This window comes from Podarcis erhardii (assembly GCF_964252035.2).
Source record: "Podarcis erhardii genome assembly, chromosome: 7".
NCBI classification, from domain to species: domain Eukaryota; kingdom Metazoa; phylum Chordata; class Lepidosauria; order Squamata; family Lacertidae; genus Podarcis; species Podarcis erhardii.
This window is the reverse complement of record NC_138511.1, coordinates 1,595,595-1,614,551: the sequence shown is the minus strand read 5'-3', so window position 1 is coordinate 1,614,551 and position 18,957 is coordinate 1,595,595. Positions and strand designations below refer to the sequence as shown.

At 41.6% G+C, this 18,957-nt stretch overlaps 1 protein-coding gene across 2 annotated transcripts in view; it reads left to right on the top strand.

Moving 5' to 3' along the window:
- The window catches only part of ZMAT4 (zinc finger matrin-type 4), a 303,234-nt gene extending 284,587 nt beyond the window's left edge, over positions 1-18,647 (top strand). Inside the window, exon 7 of one of the 2 annotated variants that reach the window (XM_081870079.1) lies at positions 17,848-18,647. In XM_081870079.1, the coding sequence (XP_081726205.1) occupies positions 17,848-17,866 (19 nt within the window). In that variant the 3' untranslated portion in view covers positions 17,867-18,647. The other variant, XM_081870080.1, reaches the window with a different exon arrangement.
- The last annotated feature ends 310 nt before the right edge of the window (positions 18,648-18,957 follow it).

Genomic DNA, 18,957 nt, shown 5'->3' with positions numbered 1-18,957 from the left:
AGCAGGAAGGCGCGTGACGCCTTCCCGCTACTCTCCATTTTTTTTTTAAAATGATATTTTATTAGATTTTAGGGGGGGAAAGATTACAAAGACAAGAACAAAAATTAAACACAAAAAAGTTACAAAGAAAAAAGATTACAAAAACCAAAAGTTCAACTCAAAAATTAGACAAAGATAAAAATAAAAATAAAAATAAAAAAAATAAAATCCCTCCTTTCAGATTTTTCGACATTCTTTCACTTGTTCTCCTGACTTCCTCCCACCTCCCTCTTTGTATTCCATTTAGAAAATTGTTCAGCAAATTCAGCCTTATTACTCAAACCTCTTCATTTTTTATATTAATCACATTAATCCTTATCTCATCCTCTTGGTCTTGAAAATTATTAAACATACACCATTTTAACTTTTCTGCTAACGCCAATTATTCCTTTCCAGCATCTCTTAATGTTTCATTAGTATTACACTAATTCCATAAATATAGGTTTATTACAAAAAGCAATTCTCATTCTAAATTTATCCAACGTCCCTTTTTCTGGTTCCGGATAATGTCAGTCCTTATATCATTATATCATCCTCAGTCCGGTGTTCTGATGTCTGAGGCCCTCAGGTCACTTCTAAGCCCCCTCTGCGGGTTTTCTTGTTTCTGTCTGTAGTTGCATACATCCTTGTTCCCCGTTGGGTTCTTTTGCAATTTCTTCTCTTTCTCTTTGGGAAGCTGATCTCCGGGGAGTTCCGTGCAATAATATTCTTCATTTCCTTTCATCCAGTTGTACCATTCCCCGGTGATGCACTCCCCATCATTTGGTTTGTAATCCAGAAAGCAGTTATTCCAGAAATGATCCTCCACCTGTTTCACAATCCCACCAGAGATAACACATTTCTTACATCCAAAGTTTAGCCAGTGTCCTCCAAGTTCCATTTCCCAATGTTGCAACTTTTGGTCATGTAGGACTTGAAGTCTCTTTATCTTTTGAGGTGCATTCACAACCTCTTCCATCTTTCTCTGCCCTTGCACTTGCTCTGTTAGGCCAACTTCCTGAGTGGATTGTTGTGCAGTTTCTGTGGCTACATTTCCCATTGGCACCTCCTTGCTGACTGCAGCTGTTATATAGACCATCTGTTGGTTCATCCGAGATACTTTCTCATCCAGCTGAAGCAGCACATCATATATTTTGTCCAGGGTAGATAAAACTTCCTTTCTAGTCATTTTGTCAAGGTCAGGGAGCTAGTCCCACGGTCTATTTTTCCCAGTTACAATGTACTCTTTGTAGATTGTAACTAACACCCTGGCTAGCTTCCTCTAGGGGGTGTAGTTACTTTTTGGCATCCATTTTTAAAATGTAACCAACAGGGAAAAAATTACTTTCAATTCTCAGATATTTTGTTTCCTTTCAACGTAGAACAAACAGGCAGAAGGGAGCATTAGAATTATTTTTCCCCTTTTCCAGTTCTATCTGTCAATTTTTTTTATAATCAAATTGTAGGCATCACCGACGATTTCTTTCCTGTCATTCCGTCCCCAGATTAGGGACAGTGGAAGCTTACATTCTTAACACACTCTCAGCAGGATTTAAAAGTCAAATTTCTCCCCCTTTCCTCCTGCTGGCTAGGGGGGGTTGATGAATTAAAAATGCGGGAAATTCCCAGCTGTCAATTTTACCCGGCTTTTAGCTTATAAGATCTTTGCTTTATTCTCTATACAAGGAACGGGAGGCGGACTTCCTGTTTACACATTCCCGTCTCGGTTCAAAGGCAAGGATGTTTTTTTTGTTTTTTTTTTAAGTCCAAAAGTTTGAATTGTCCTACTCACGGGTTGTTGTTTAAAATCCGAATTGTCACAGGAAAAAGGATAGCGCTCTCCGACATCGGCTATGCAGCTTCACTCCACAGAAGTAGCGATTGACTCTCAGCACCATGTCTACCCCCGTCTCACTCCGGAGCCCTTAATAGAGTCCCTTTGCTAAAGGGGGGGGGCGCAAACGGTGCCCGCCGAGTCCCACGGTCCTAGGCTTCTTCTGCCTGCGATTTTTGAGAAGGTCCCCGCTTCGCTGCAGCGGTAAGACCCAGTTTCTGTGGAGCTGTCTCCCTCTAGATCAGAGGGAATCCGCCATTGTTGGAGGCGCCGCCTCCGGAAGTCCTTCCCGCTACTCTCCAACCCGGCTTTGAGGCTGGCGGTGGGGAAAGCAGCGCTTCCCCCATCGCCAGCCCCAGAGGATGGGGGGCAGCAGGAAGGCGCGCCACCTCCCACAAAAGCAGGGAGAAGGTCCAGAGCTGCGGGGGGGGAATCATATTTTTTTACTTGATTTCCCCCCCCCCCGAAAACTAGGTGCGTCCTATAGGGCGAAAAATACGGTAAATACCTTTTTCATTTCATTATAGATCATCTCCCAGAAAGTCTTAATCCTTGGGCATGTCCACCAAAGGTGAAAGAATGTACCTTCAGTCTCATTACATTTCCAACATTTATTTTCGGGCAGATGGTAAATTTTTGCAAGCTTGACTGGTGTTATGTACCACCTGTATATCATTTTCATAATATTCTCTCTTAAGGCATTACATGCCGTAAACTTCATACCTGTGGTCCATAACTGTTCCCAGTCAGCTATCATAATGTTATGTCCAACATCTTGTGCCCATTTTATCATAACAGATTTCACCATTTCATCCTGAGTATTCCATTTCAACAGCAAGTTATACATTCTTGACAAGTTCTTAGTTTTAGGATGTAACAGTTCTGTTTCCAATTTTGATTTCTCCACCTGAAAGCCAATTTTCTTATCCAAATTATAAGCCTCCATTATTTGGTAATAATGAAGCCAATCCCGTACTTTGTTTTTTAGTTTTTCAAAACTCTGCAACTTTAATCTGTCTCCTTCTTGTTCCAATATTTCCCAATATTTTGGCCAATTGGCCTCCATATTGAGCTTTTTCTGAGCCTTTGCTTCCATTGGTGACAACCACCTTGGAGTTTTATTTTCAAGCAAATCCTTATATCTTATCCAGACATTAAACAGTGCTTTCCTGACAATATGGTTTTTAAACACTTTATGTGCTTTGACCTTATCATACCACAAGTATGCATGCCATCCAAAGACATTATTAAAACCTTCTAAGTCCAAAATGTCCGTGTTTTCAAGAAGCAGCCATTCTTTCAGCCAACAAAATGCAGCTGATTCATAATAAAGCTTAAGGTCTGGCAGGGCAAATCCACCTTTCTTTAACATCCGTTAGTATCTTATATTTTATTCGGGGCTTCTTGCCCTGCCAGACAAATCTAGAAATATCTTTCTGCCACTTCTTGAAACAATCCATTTTGTCCAAAATTTGCAATGTTTGAAACAAAAACAACATCCTTGGCAATACATTCATCTTTATCGCAGCAATTCGGCCTAGCAACGATAACTTCAAATTTGACCATATTTCTAAATCCTTTTTCACTTCCATCCAACATTTTTCATAATTATCTTTAAATAAGTTCACATTCTTAGCAGTCATATTAGCCCCTAGGTATTTCACTTTCTTAACCAATGTTAATCCTGTCTCCTTCTGAAACCTCTCTCTCTCAATCACTGTTAGATTTTTCTCTAAAACCTTAGTTTTCAGCTTATTCAACTTAAAACCTGCTACCTGACCAAATTCTTGAATCAATTCCAATACTCTTTTAGTACTAGATTCTGGCTCCTGTAATGTCAATACCAAATCATCGGCAAATGCTTTCAATTTGTACTGTTTAGCTCCGACTTGTATACCTTTTACCAATTGGTCCTTTCTAATCATATTTAGCAAAACCTCCAGGACCGATATAAAGAGCAATGGAGAGATTGGGCACCCTTGTCGTGTTCCTTTCTCAATCTTAAACTCTTCTGTGACTACATTGTTCACAATTAATTTAGCTTTTTGTTCTGAATAAATTGCACCTATACTGTTTTCAAAACCTTGGCCTACCCCCATTTCCTGTAAATTTTTCTTCATGAAACTCCAAGAAATATTGTCAAAGGCTATCTCCACGTCCACAAATATCAAAACTGCTTTGGTGTTAATCTTCACTTGTAATTTTTCTAAAATGTTAATTATATTCCTCGTATTGTGTCTCCCCGGGAGAAAGCCCGCTTGATCTTTATGGATTCCTTCTGCTAGCCATAATATCAGCAAAATTTTTGTAATCCACATTGAGCAATGATATGGGGCGGTAGTTCTTAAGCTGTGTCTTCTCAGACTCTGTTTTCGGTATAAGTGTAATATATGCTTCCTTCCACGACTCTGGTGCCTTTTTCCCTTCCAATATTTCATTGCAAACATCCTTTAATGGCTGTACTAGCCAGTCTTTCAAAGATCTATAATATCTTGAAGTCAAGCCATCCGGCCCTGGGGATTTGCCCAATTGCATGTTCTGAATGGCTCCTTCTACCTCCTGGTCTGTTATTTTATAATTCAACATTAACTTATTTTCTTGAGAGATTTTTTGTAATCCATTTGTTTTCAAAAATTGATCAATGTCCATTTCTTTCTGGGTCTCCTGTGTATATAGATGTTTAAAATACCTCTGAAAGCACTTCCTGATCTCCGCTGGGTTCTGTATATTCTTTCCCTCCACTTCCAAATTGGTAATAGTATTAAGCTTTTGTCTTTTTTTCATTTGCCAAGCCAACAATTTCCCACATTTATTTGCCGATTCAAATGTCTTTTGTCTCATCTGTTTAATCTTCCATTCTATTTCCTGATTCATCAATTTCATATATTGTACTTGATATAACTTTATCTCTTTCAGGATCTCCTGTGATTTTGGTTTTGCTCTCAGTCTATTTTCTCCTTCCTTTATTTTTTCCAAAATTTTATCCTTTTTTTCATTTTGAGTTCTCTTCTTAATTGCATTCTGTTGTATCAAAAACCCTCTCATAACTGCTTTACTTGCGTCCCAGATTACTCTTTTTTCAACAGTAGTATTCATATTTATCTCAAAATAGTCTCTCAAGTTTTTTTGGGCCTTTTTAGTCACTTCTTCATTCCTAAACAGAGTGTCATTCATCCTCCATCTAAAGGAACCAATTGGTGTTAGTTTCATTTCCATCTTCACCGCATTGTGGTCGGAGCAAGTTTTAGGACAGATTTCCACTTTTCTGATCTTCGGGGCCAGCCCCCTAGTGACCCAAATTTGGTCAATTCTTGTCCATGTCATTTTGGCCTCAGAGAAGAAAGTTCCTTCTCTTCCCATGGGGTTCTTAGTTCTCCAAATGTCAACTAAGTCCATATTGTAAGTCATGTCAAAAAAGTCTTTGGTAGTCTGCCATCTTTTGTAACTACCTGTCTCTGTGCCTTATCCATAATTGTAGCCACTACTCCATTCATATCTCCCATCAAAATCATATTATAGTCCAAATAGTCCATCAAAGTCTCGTGTAACTTCTTTAAAAAATCTGATTTCCCCTCATTTGGTGCATATATACCTAGTATCAAAAATTTCTCTCCTTGTGATTGAATTTCAATTGCAACAAATCTTCCTTGATCATCTTTAAATAAAAATTTCGGTGATAGGCTTTCCTTTGCATAGAGTACTACTCCTCTTTTCTTTACTTTATCTGATGAAATAAATTCATGTCCTAATCTTTTATTACTCAAAATCTTCCTGTGTAGCCTTATCACATGCGTTTCTTGTAGGCAGATCAAGTCCAATTGTTCTTTTTTTAATAAATGAAAGACTCGCCGTCTCTTCTCCGGGGAGTTAAGTCCATTAATATTCCAGCTTAATACTTGCAGTGCCATGATGTAATTACTATATTACTCCTCCCTCAGCACCCAGTGCTTGTTCTAGTTCTGTCAGTGGTGTTGCTTTCCCTTTTTTTTGGTGAACTTCTGTCCAAAGCTCCTGGCTCTTTTCCAAGTTCTTTCTGCAGATCTTCTCCGTGATCTCCCCAAAACTTGTCTTTTTCCTCAACTGATCTTATTTTTATCTTCTTTCCTTTAAAACTAAAGGATAGACTTTGGGGGAATTCCCACCTAAAAATGATCTTGTTCCTTCTTAGAAGGGCAGCCAAGTCTCCAAAATTGGACCTAAGATCCAAAAGATGTTTTGGTATATCTTTAAAAATTTCCACTCTTGATTGCAGAATTGTCAAAGGATTCTGAAAGTGCAGACCCAGAATTTTATCTCTCTCTTCTTTAGATCGGAGAGTAATCAGACAGTCCCTTATCTTAATCTTCTTTCCTCCTCTTCCCAGTCTGAAGGCCCTCACGCTTTTAAATTCTTCTTGTTTCAAATCCAACTTCCAAAACTCTGCAAATTCCTGTGTCAAAAAGTCTATCAAACTGCCCTTCTCCAATTCAGGTACCACTCTAATCCTTAAATTTGTCTGTTTTTCCTTAAGTTCAATCATGAAAGCGTCAATTTATGGTCCTCAATTTGCCTCTGTAGATCTGGGACTTTCTCTGTTTCCAATTGAGTTATCTTAAATTCCACAGCAACAGCTTTCTCCTTGGCTTCATCTGCGGTCTGTCGGGTCAGAGTAGATTCCTGCAGCAATTTCTGAATAGATTCTGTATTAGTGTTCACCTTTTGTCCAAAACGATTTAAACTTTCTGTGTTTAAGTCAATTTTAGTGGTTGCTGCATCTACTTTCACTTTTGTCTCGTCCACTGTCGTCTTTGTCTCTTCAACCCTCTTATTTGTCTCTTCAACCCTCCTATTTGTCTCTTTGACCCTTTTATTGAGTTGCTCCAAAGATTCATTAATCTTAGCCAGTGCAATCGCTAAAACATCTTCTGATGACATTCCACTAGGCTTAGATTGTGATGGTATAGTCGCAGATGAAGTAGAGAGACCAGCAGCCGATAGTCTTCTCGCCCAATTCTTCCCAGACCTTGTTGTTTTGTCTGGGAGTGACAAATCTACTTTTTCTTTCCCATCTGCCATAACACTTAAACAATAGAAGAGCCAATCCCAGCTACGCAGTTTGTCCTTGCAAATGGAAAATTCCCCTAATAACAGTTTGACAATTTCAGAATCTTCCTCTAGGGGGAAACAGTTGCAATAGTCCCCCCCCAAAAAAACCCTTTAAACTCAAACAATAAGAAAAATAAACAGTTCCAATTTTTGTTACTTTTCAGTTACTTTCAGTTACTTTCCCTCGTTTTTAAGAGCAGAAGAGGAAAACTGACCACAATGTATCTCTCTTGCTGAGCAAGCTGTCAGCAAGTCGTCTGTTCACAGTTAATACGCAGTTCAAAGCACGGCAGTCTTTGTCTATTGGCAGCCCATTCCGTGGTTTTGAGCGATGGTTTTTAAGTTCTTTCCCTCTCTCTTGCAGGTATATACAGTCCAAGGCTTCCCCCCTCCTTCCCCTGCTTCCTTGGGGGGGGGGGTTCGATACTTTTTGTGTTAGGAATTTAGTCTTTTCCAGTCAATTTTCCAAGGCTTTAGCTTGTATTCTCTTTGCTTTGATCTATTTACAAAAGCGGAAGGTGAACTTCCTGTTTAAACCTTCCCCACTTCGGTGTCAAATTAAGTCTCTTTTATACTTCCAATTTTCCCCTACTCACGGGTAGTTGCTTTTAAGGTCAAATTGTCACAAGAAGAAGTCAGCGCTCTCCGGCAACGGCTGTGCGGCTTCGCTCCGAGGAAGAAGCAGTTGATTCACAGCACCGCGCCACTCACCCCGCTTCGCTCCGGAACCCATAATCGGGATTCCCCACAAATTGGGGGGGGCGCAAAAGGTGCCCGCCGAATCCCCACGTTCACAGGCTTCACCCGCCTGTGATTTTTGAAGGGTCTCCGCTTTCGCCATAGCGGTAAGACCCAATTCCCTCAAAGCAAATCCCTCCTAATCAGAAGGATTCCGCCATTACCAATGGCGCTAACCCGGAAGTAGTCATGTTTTTTTCTTTGTTCTGATCAACGCTGAATAAAGTTGTAAATAATACTCTCCTGAGTGCATCTTTCGCTGTGCGAACTCTGCTGATAGAGCGTGCACGAGCTCTGGAATGTGGCAAGCTATTTCTTGAGGCTTGTGTCGCTGATTGACTGAAACTGCATTTCTACGAGAGATCGATGGATCGTCCGGCATCGACGTGGGGGCATGATGGCCTTTGTCCCCCTGGCAGTATCCCAACACATTGTTTTTTTGACGTTGAGCTTCAGACCATAATTTGTGCTCTCCTCTTTCACCCTTATTAAAAGGTTCTTTAATTCCTCCTCACTTTCTGCCGTCAAGGTCATGTCATCTGCATATCTGAGGTTGTTGTTATTTCTTCTGGCAATCTTAATTCCGGCTTGGGATTCATCCAGTCCAGCCTTTTACATGATGTGTTCTGCATATAAGTTAAATAAGCAGGGAGAAGAAGAATACAGCCTTGTCGTACTTTGCCAATTTTGAACCAATCAGTTATTCCATATCCAGTTCTAACTGTTGCTTCTTGTCCCACATAGAGATTTATCAGGAGACAGATGAGGTGATCAGGCTATATGCTTTTAAATGTGCTTGTGAAAGGTGGTGATGGGCATTATTGGTTTGTTTTGTTTTCGTTCTTCTTTTCATTATGTATTTTATGTTTTGATCTTCTGTTTTTATGCTGTGAACCACCCTGAGAGCTATGGATAAATACAATATGATTCAGTTGTAGGTTCAGAAGAAGCAACCCATATGATCAGGGGGCTGCAGCAGTTCTTACATGAGGAAAGGCCATGTCGGAGGCTTTTTAGTTTGGGGGGGAAGCAAACATCGGGTGGTGGGAGTGGATATGATTGAAGGTTACCAAAAATGATTTATGGTATGGAGAGGTGTTTTTAATTTATCTGACATAATGCTGGAGTCTAGGGTCATCTAATGAAAAGGACAGTGGATCCAAGACCAGAAAAAGGAAGGACTTCTTCACCCAGCACATATGATTTATGAACTTGGCTCCCACGTGAAAACGCCATCAAAAATGAGTTCATCAGTGAGCACGAGGCATGATGGCTCTATGTTACTTCCAGGTTCAGAAGCAGCATGCCTTTGAGTTGCCAGCGGCTGGCAAGCACAAATGGGGAGGGTGCTCTGGTGCTCAGATCCTGCTTTGGGGCTTGCCCTGGGCATCTGGTCAGACACTATAAGAACAGGGGGGTGTTGAATTAGACGGGCCTTTGATCTGGTCCAGAATGCTCTTCTTACAATTAAGTTTCTGTGTCCCAACTTCACTTCATTGGTTCCACTCCTAGGAGTTGAGGAGTTTGCAATATAATGATACCACATCTAGAAATGCACTGAATAGCCTAATTCTGTTTCATTCTAATTTTGCTGCTGCTCAGTCTTAGGTTTTCCATCCTGTTTTGTGCAGATGTTTTGGAGGAATGCATGAAAAATCTCTATTTAAATTACACATTTTGCATGTATTTGTTATTTTAAATGTAAATTTTCAATGATTTTCAATGAACTACAGTTTTAAACCTAAAATACATATTTTCAGGCACAAAGACTGCATCACAAAATCTGGATAAGTATATAATCCAATTTGGAGTCACATTCTGATTTATTTTGGAGTGTTGGAGCAAGCTGGTCTGTTGCAAAAAGCAAATTCCTCCTCTATTCCCAATCCCATCACAGGTTTTTATATTGCTGAGAAGATAAGAAGATGCATGACTGTTGCATTCAACAAAAACCATGAATGTGACATGACACCGAGTTCCAGCCTCCAAGAATAGAGAGAGAGAGAACAGATAAAAGCCAATGGCATTAAAGCAATATTCTTGAGACTCATACTGCTAGGGAACTGGCATTTGCCTGAACCTGAAAAGATGTCCAAATAGGCCCTAGACCTCCATCCCCTTCCAGTGCCTCTGGGATAATGCTATGTGAACATAAGAGCCTTTGGGTTAGGTCAATGGCCCATCTAGTCCAGAATCCTAGTTTCACAGTGGCCAAACAGATGCCTGTGGGAAGCTGGCGACCCAGATCCAAGCAAAAGAGCACTCTCCCTTTCAGGAGCCCAGGCTGCTGTCTTGATAACACAGCATGCAAGGTGAAATTAGCTAGAAGATTTATTGCATTTCTGGGTTTGTTTCCTGTCTAATACCTTTTCCATACATCTAGTCTTTGGGCTCAGGGGATTAATTGCTGCCTCTTCTGGTGAGGAAATGCTACCCCTCCTGCTTTCTGAAGCTGCCTGTTCTTCTTGAGCAAGCTGACTTCTCTCCCTTCCACTCTCTGCTAACGCCTTATCTATTGCTTGTTTTCCAGTAGGAATGCGTACACACTCAAATTTCAGGAGCCATTTTATCCCTCTATTACTGCCTCCAGCAGTGGCACTTGAAGGGGGGTACAGAAGAGAAGTGGCACCCTCCTGGCAGTGGTGCTGGGCTGGAGATGTGGTAGCTGCGTTGCCTCACCCCTGCTCCATCCCTGTCCCAGAACATGGCTTCTGTGAGGCTGTGGCTGCCACTTCATCTGCACACCCTCATATGCTGCCCTGTTCCCCCGCCCCTGGATTGGAAGACACATTTCTCCGAAGAGTCTTTGGATGGGTCTTTCCTGGATGGGTCTGAAGAGCTTTTTGGTTCACAGCACAGCCTAAGATAGATTCTGGAATTGAAAGAATTAGAAGGAGACTGTTATAATATGCACGAGCTCAGGGCTGGCCCACCCATGAGGCAAGGTAGGGGGCAGCACATTTGGCTTCCAAAGACTAGGAACATGTGAATGTTCCTTCCTTTGTTTCTGATATAGCTCTCCACTCCCCACCTTGTTCCTGATGTAGAGCTTCACTCCCTCTACTTCCCTTCTTTCCACGTTGGGGGTAGGCAAAATTTTGTGGTTTTCTTCAGGTACCAAAATGTCTTGAGTCGGTCCTGCTTGAGCTCATGTTTGGTCTGGGCAAAATCACAACACATTTTCAAGCTTGTTTGTGTTCCCCTCCCAGTCCCATATTCCTAAATAGGTATACTTGATGAACTTTTGAGGTTTTTTAAAAAAACTTACTTCGGTGGCTTCCTGCTTGTGGAATGCTCTTCCCAGGAAAGCTTGCCTAGTGTCTTTACTACATATCTTTAGGTGTCAGGTAAAAACATTTCACTTTTCCTAGGCCTTTGGCTAATTAAAAAAACTGTAGTATTTTAAACTGTATTTGTGGATTATTGTATTTGTTTTTTACTATGTTATGGAAACCCAGATGGGCGGGGTATAAATTATTATTATTATGATGTATTTTTATGTTTCAAACACCTCTGTGATCTTCAGATGAGGGTCAGTATAGAAATTTAAATAATAATAATAATAATAATAATAATAATAATAATAATAATAATGTAGTACATTAATTTTTAAAAATTGGCATAAACTAAGTGCTCCACCTGACCTTTTGTACTGGGAATGTCAAAGAGAATTATTTTCACTAATCATGGATGCGTCCAAGTGTCTTGGAAAAAATGGGAACAGTGTTAACAATATTACTAAAATGTCTGATTTACAGCTCCTCCTTGACCACTTGGTTTTGATGACTCATACAAGGTTTGGTGAATGGATTTCTTATGATTGCAACATCCTGAATAAGAAATAAAAATATTAGACCCTAGCTGACCTTAACTCTCTTGGAGAATGGGAAAATACATTATTATCCCCAAATTAATAATCAGTTAACATCAGAAGACAGGTGAACATGCTGTTGTTGCACACCCCAATCTCTGAGCACTGCAAGATTTCCAGTGGTTCCAGGAACTTTACTCAGAGTTGGTGCTTCCTTTTGGGAATGAGGCACAGCAGAGACTGTGGTGTCTTTATGATATATGGTTTATTTACACATATATACAACCTGATCCTACAATGGAGGGGTTCACAACATAATCACTCCAAGAGGGTCTTGCTTCCCCCACAGCAGTAGATTCAAAACAGAATCAACCATCATGCTCTGATGGCTCTAGCTTGCCGCCTTTACCCAACTGTAACCTTTTCCCTTCAACTCTAAAAGCTCACCTCAAACTCTGCCTTTGTCTTCTAACTAACTATGAGTTGAGGGAGGGGCTCATCCCATTTACCATGTACCACAGAGCCCCATCTCTTTCCTCATGGCATGTCACCTTTTGTTCTCCTAATGGCCCTTGACCCCAGGTGATTTCCTCATCACAAAAGTGGCCTGGCTTATATTTTAACATTTGCTGAATCCAAAGGTTCAGTATCTGGCACCCAGATATTCACAACAGGGGAGTCTGAAATTCAGTACACAGGGGAGTCTGGCACTCACACACGCATAACAATACAATAGATTAGTGAAAACTAGAATATATTTTATTAATCATTGATTTAAACATGAGTTGATGTTTAACATAATTGCTATAGTGCAATAGTCACTATAGAAACCATGCTGAAGGCGACTCATGCAAGGCCAAGCCTACTGTTAAGAGAGGAATGATTCAGTCACCTCAGGCAACTGTTGCAGAGCAATATTTAAAGGCAGTGCATTGTCAGTTAATAATACTAATGCTATATTTTAACTGAATTCAGTTCTTTAATGACAAATCTCAGGTGCCAAAATTTCTGGGGTTGGTCTTTCATTGGAGCATTCCAATGGAAACAGAAAGGGGAGAAAAAATTGCTAATGTTCACTTATTTGTCCTGTGTCCAGTGAATACGAATGGCATTTGCTGCTGCTTTGCTTTCAGTCCACAAATAAGATACTGTATATTTTTTTATTTTGCCTTGCATTTCCTTTGCATTGTAGTATATGCGGTGGAATGTGGCTTATGTAATGTCTGTAATTAATTATGTAATTCTGCCACGGTGGATAACAAGATGATGAAACATGAACTGCAGTGGAGCAGAGACGCTGCAGGGCAGAAGGGAGACTTTGCTTCTTCAGACATAACTCCAGCCGCGTGATGACTGAGAAACTATCCTTCTGTGAGGCAGAGCACCGTGCATGTCATGTTCAAGGGTCACTATCTGGAATGGCACATTCTCCTGCATAGCACATCTCTATGTGCCAGGAGCCCCTTGGATTCACCACAGCAGCCAAGTGGAGCCCTCAGAACCGTGAAGAGTGCTAAGGGGTCTTTGTGGATAGAGAGTCTTCTCAGGGTACCAGGTCTTGAGGAGTGCATTTTGTTAGCCAAGTCTGGGATTGACTACCACTGTAGTTCAGGCATTAGTAACTTCACATTAGAGTTACCATACATCTGAGGAAACCTGGTCATGTCCTCTTCTGGGGGGGGCGAACATGCCCATCTGGGTGGATTTTTACATTTTAAAGGAAATGTCCAGGTTTTTAGGGGGTTGGGGACTTGGGCTCAGGTGGCCTGGGCTCCAGTTCGGGCAGCTCGGGCTGCTTGACATGCTGTGGCTGCTGCCAGCCCAAACCGGGAGCCCCTTTCCCCGACTCGGGTTGGCAGTGGCTCGGGCTGTCATTTTTGCTCAACAAGTATGCTGCCAAATACAGCAGTTCTTTCCAAGGATATCAGGACAAAAGGAATGAGGTGGTGGAAGGGGAACCAAAACAGTTTTATTAACAAATAAACAGCAGGCATGCAAAGCATAAACTAAAACATACCCAACAGGGGCTACCCAATCTCCCCTTCAGCTGCCCGGAGCTCCAGGAAAAAGACCCTGACCGTCGCTCTCCCAGCATCAGGTCCTTTGACCTGGGCAGAAGCTCCCCGGGCCCCTCCCACGTATGGCTTTTATAGCCTGCCTTGAAGTGCACCTGGCATTACTCATGATTAGCCCAGGACCCTGAGATGGAATTAATACAGAGCGGCTGAGAGTCTCCCACTACCTGCAGCTGGGCATCCAGCCAGCACTTGCAGCACAGAAGAACCCAAGAAACTATTAGTATATAAAACCCTCCACTGCTTGGAATCAGTCTACTTGCCTCATATGTGCCCACTTGATTGTTTTAACCAAAATCATCCACTCTCTTCTCGGGATGCTTCTTTTGCAATTTTCCTCATCCTTCTAGGGGAGGAGAGCAGGAGAGTGGGCAGCAATCCTGCCACCCATCCTCCTCAGCCGCAGTGCACCTCTCGCCTGGCTGCAGCTACTCTGGAGCAGGAGGAGAGTGGGCAGCAGCTTCCCTGCTCCTCTCCTCCTCTGGACTGTGGTGCACGGGACCTGGGGCCGGACCCCGCGCACCACCGCTGTGGTGATAGTTCTTTCCCTTCACATTTTATCCTTACAACAAGCCTAAGAGACAGAGACTGGCCCAAGCTCACCCAGTGAGCATCATGGCTCCCACATCAGGCCAGCACCCTGAGCCCATGGCACCACTGCTAAGAGCTTCTGGGATTTAGCTTTGATTTCTCCAAAGTCAGCTCCACTACACAGAAAAAAAGAGTGTGGGGGGGTGCTATTCCTTAACTCACCCCCCAGATTTTTAAATTTGCTGTCAAGCACAGTGTTCTCTCAGCTTCCCCAATATACCTTTACAAGGGCCACTAAAATCGAATGCCTTCATTGTCTGCTTTTATAACCTTGCATTTCTAGGAAGACAATGTTTTCCTCCATTGCCTTCATCTTCATTCGCCTTTAAAGTAAAAATCCCACATAATCAAAATATATTCCTGAGAGATGTTCAAGTTACTCTCCCCAGTTAGATTTCCATAAAACTTAAGGAAATTTTGTTAAGCATAGAATCATAGAATCATAGAATCATAGAGTTGGAAGAGACCACAAGGGCCATCGAGTCCAACCCCCTGCCAAGCAGGAAACACCATCAGAGCACTCCTGACATATGGTTGTCAAGCCTCTGCTTAAAGACCTCCAAAGAAGGAGACTCCACCACACTCCTGGGCAGCAAATTCCGCTGTCGAACAGCTCTTACTGTTAGGAAGTTCTTCCTAATGTTTAGGTGGAATCTTCTTTCTTGTAGTTTGGAACCATTGCTCCGTGTCCGCTTCTCTGGAGCAGCAGAAAACAACCTTTCTCCCTCCTCTATGTGACATCCTTTTATATATTTGAACATGGCTATCATATCACCCCTTAACCTCCTCTTCTCCAGGCTAAACATGCCCAGCACCAAAGCAATAAAGCACATCTGCCCCATTTTTTCTAAAAGATTATTATTTTGGGGGGTAATTTGAATTGCTGCAGCATTTATTAATAGCCACAAGTTTATTCTATGAGCTTCATGTTTCATGCAGAGAACTGACTAATATATGAAAAAGAGGTCTGTAGTGCAATAATAACTCTAGCAGATGAATAATTATAAAAGCTAATTGCGATTTAAAGGCACTTTAATTTAATACTTCTGTGCTGCTAGAAAGAGGCTGGAATAGTTCCATCATGATGAGATTTAAAGTTCTCATCTTTCTTTTTTGTTGAAAGGAGGAAATAGTTATCTTGATTTGTTTAAGTATTTTGATCACATTTTGAAAATCACTGAATGTGTAATGGTTTTCAGGGGCATATATATTATAGTGATGGAATGACTTTTGCACCCAAAAGAAAACATTTGTTCTCTCACTGTTAGTTGTTTAGATGCTTTCCTGTGGTTTTTGGGAGGGCATCCCAGCCCAGGGGCCACCAGGTAGAGTGTGTCTCCCCCTCCAACCTCAGAGAAGATGTTCACAGATGATGTTCATGTCCAGCATCACCTACACCACCTGCCCAACAGTGGCACCATCAAGAAGAAAGCATTCATTGGATCCTCGCATTCACCAGACACACACACCAAGAATGGGGGGAAAGTGCATCAGAGTTGGCGTGCCAATTGTTCTTCCCATTGTAACCAGTGGGAGGGAAAAACTGGGACAGAAAGCACCAGAGAAAAGAAGAATAGACAAAATAATCAACCCCACAGAAGGAACAATATAGAGAACAGCCTTGTGTTGAGACAGACCAATGGTTCATACATCTCACTATTTTCCACACTGACTGGCAGTGGCTCTCCAGGGTGTCCTCTGGGGACTGTGCCTGGGACCTTCTGCTCTACACAGAGCTACTCTGGCCCTTCTGTCCTGCTGGTGCAAAACCAGCAGAGCACAGAAATTTTTTTTTTGCTTGCCTTTATGCCTCACCTTTTCCTTCAAGGATCTCAGGCTGGCTCCTCATTTAATCCTTTGAGGCAGTGACTGACCCAAGGCCACCCAGTGAACTTCATGGCTGAGGAAGGATTGGAACCCTGGTCACCCACGTCCTAATTCAACCCTCTAGGAATTGGGCAGTTCACCTACCTGAGATTCTATTTCTCCAAATATATTTGTGTGTAATTTTTGCAAATTAATTTTCCCCTATATATGCATTTTTGCATGTTATTTTCACTAATATGGACATTTTTGTAGACACTTTACCCCAGCATATGCATTTTTTTTACAGGTTACTTGGCTGGAAAACTGAATTGCAAAATTGGAAGAAGTGTGAATTTTGAAGGATAGCCGTGTTTCTGTTTTCATATTGTTTTGTAAAGTGCATTCATCTTTAAATGCCTACTTGCACCAGGCACCAGCCATTTTGCTCACATGTTGGTTCCTGGCCCCTGTGCTGGTCGGCAGTGTGTGCCTAAGCCTGCTCTGCCCTGGTAGCATCCCACCCTCTTTCCGCCCCCATTCCTCCCTCTTCTGGGTCCAAAAGGACCTGTGCATTGGCAGTCACAGGTCAATTGGATGCGCCTAAAATGTACTCATTTCTCCCCCAGTCTCAGGCTGCATTCAGTCTTCACATGCACAAGGGGGAAAGGGAAAAACAACAACAAAGAAACAGTCTTTGTGATTGTGTTGTGCCTATGGTTGCATCAAGTCTCTTTTTTGGTGTGGTGCAGGAGCTGAATGACATGGCCCCAAAACAATCTTGATAACTATATGTACAATAACACCAAGACCTACATGCAATCCTACATGTGACCTCATTGAGGTTGCTCTTTTATTTACTCCTCTTTTTTGCAGTGTTTTGTTAAAGTGCAGTGGGAAGATACAAACAAGCAGGAAACATTGAAATGGTCCAGCAAGCTGTTTATGCCATAACACTGGAGTTAATTTGAGAATTTAAAAGGAAATTTTGCAGAGGGGGGTTGGTGGTCACATGGCTAAAAGTCCTGCAGGCAAGGAACCTGAATGGAAAGGGCATTTTGAAGATGTTGGACCCCCATCCCCAGGTAATTTGAACATTTAATATGCCAGTTCTCCCCCTCCCCAGGGGAGTGAAGCATTTCACAAAAACAGTGTGTGGGCTTTGCCACAGCATGGCCACTAAGCTTATCATTTGGTTAGGTTTGTGAAATGTGTACCTCACTTCCCACTAAGTAAGTCCCAAAGCAATTTAGAACAAAAAATGTAAATGTTACAATAAAACCACAGAAACATGATTGAAAGCGGATTTAACTATGCAATAATATATATATTATGGTGCTGCCCCAAAACTCTGGAAAACAAACAGCTCTCAATAACCAAAATGATGACATGGTTGGCGCCAGGTTAGCCTCCCTGGAGAGAGCATCCCATAAAAAAGGGGCTACTACAGATAAGGCCTGTTCTTTGGCCCACCTCTCTCCAGAGAGCCCTCAAATTTTGTGCTTTCATTCCTGTTGCAAATGAGTAAGAAGCTTCTTCCTCCCCCCTTTTTTTTGCAGCCTGAAGAACCAGTAGGAGGTCATCCAAGACAGTGACATTTTACCACCACAGTTTCTTCTCCAAAGAAGAGCTGTTGACTATGACTAGGAGGCTTTCTGGGACAATGAGCACTTCCTGTGTGGCATCATTAATGTGTAGCTAATCTTTGCTTTGGACAATGAATGGATTTTAATTTTATTTTGTGGTGCATAACAAGATTCAGATGGATTTTTTTACCCTTGGAGATAAGTATATATATTCAACATGAAATCAAGAATGTTTAAAAATGTAAAATATATCTTCAGAGACCAGTGGAATAAAATAATTTTTTCTTTTTTCATATTTATTCTTAGATTTCTTCAGAGAGTATAAGATCCTATTAAATAGTCCATGATTGTGATGTAAGTAACGAGTCTTCAGCAAGAAATAAACATGATGTCTTCACCACATTCTGCATACTTCTTGTCATCTGCACTGAGAGGGGGAGAAAAAAATGGCTCTTGACCTTTGGAATGTAGACTGGAGACAGGTAGAAAAGATTTGGAAGTAGATGGAGAGAAGCATCACTTCCTGTAGTACATACTGGAGTCATGCCCCCGGTGTCCTTCTAGAAGTTGTTGGACTTCAACTTCCATCAGTCCCAGGCAGCATGACCAACCATCATCAGGTATGATGGAAAATTCAATCCAACAACATCTGGAAAACCACAGCTTTGCCATCCCTATCAGCCCCCTGCTCCCCCCGAAACACTGTGACTTCTGGTCAAACAGGATATTGAAGGTGTTGGAAACACTGCAAAAACCTACTTACACTTTTTCCATCGAAAACAGAAATAGGAGTGGAAATGGCTGAGGTTTGCTTATTTGCTCCCTGAATGGGAATCTAATCTGTCCATACAGTCGTTCTCTGCTTCTGTTGTTGCTTTCAGCCCACAAACAATATACGCAGTAACTGATTATGCACACTGCTTTGTGTTTCCTTTGCACTGAGTTTAATGGAGTGGAATGATTTAATGACAATATAACTTAACTACATGATTAAGTAAGTTATGTGATTTTGCCACAGCAGCAGTGAGATGAAGTACTAAGTTTCTGGCAAAAGACAAACTGCAGCAGAACGGAAACACTGCTGCATGTGACAAATACAGTGCAAAACAGAATGGGATGTGTGTACACTATATGAGCAATGCCCCCATTTCTCAAACCTTCAAACCTTTTTAAAAGTTATTTATTACCTTTCTCCAGGGGGTGCACTTACAGGCTCCTCCAGAATTTTGCACAGCAATGGAAACAACCACCACATAACAATTGCAGTTAGGGATGCAAGATGCATAGCCAGCCCCTGAGAAATGTCAATAGACTTAATTGAAACTCTCTTGGCTTCTTTTGAGCTTCTCAGATGTTTCACCTAAGTAGTGACAAGAGACTTATTTGCCCCATGTGGCAACATTGTGCTACTCTCCA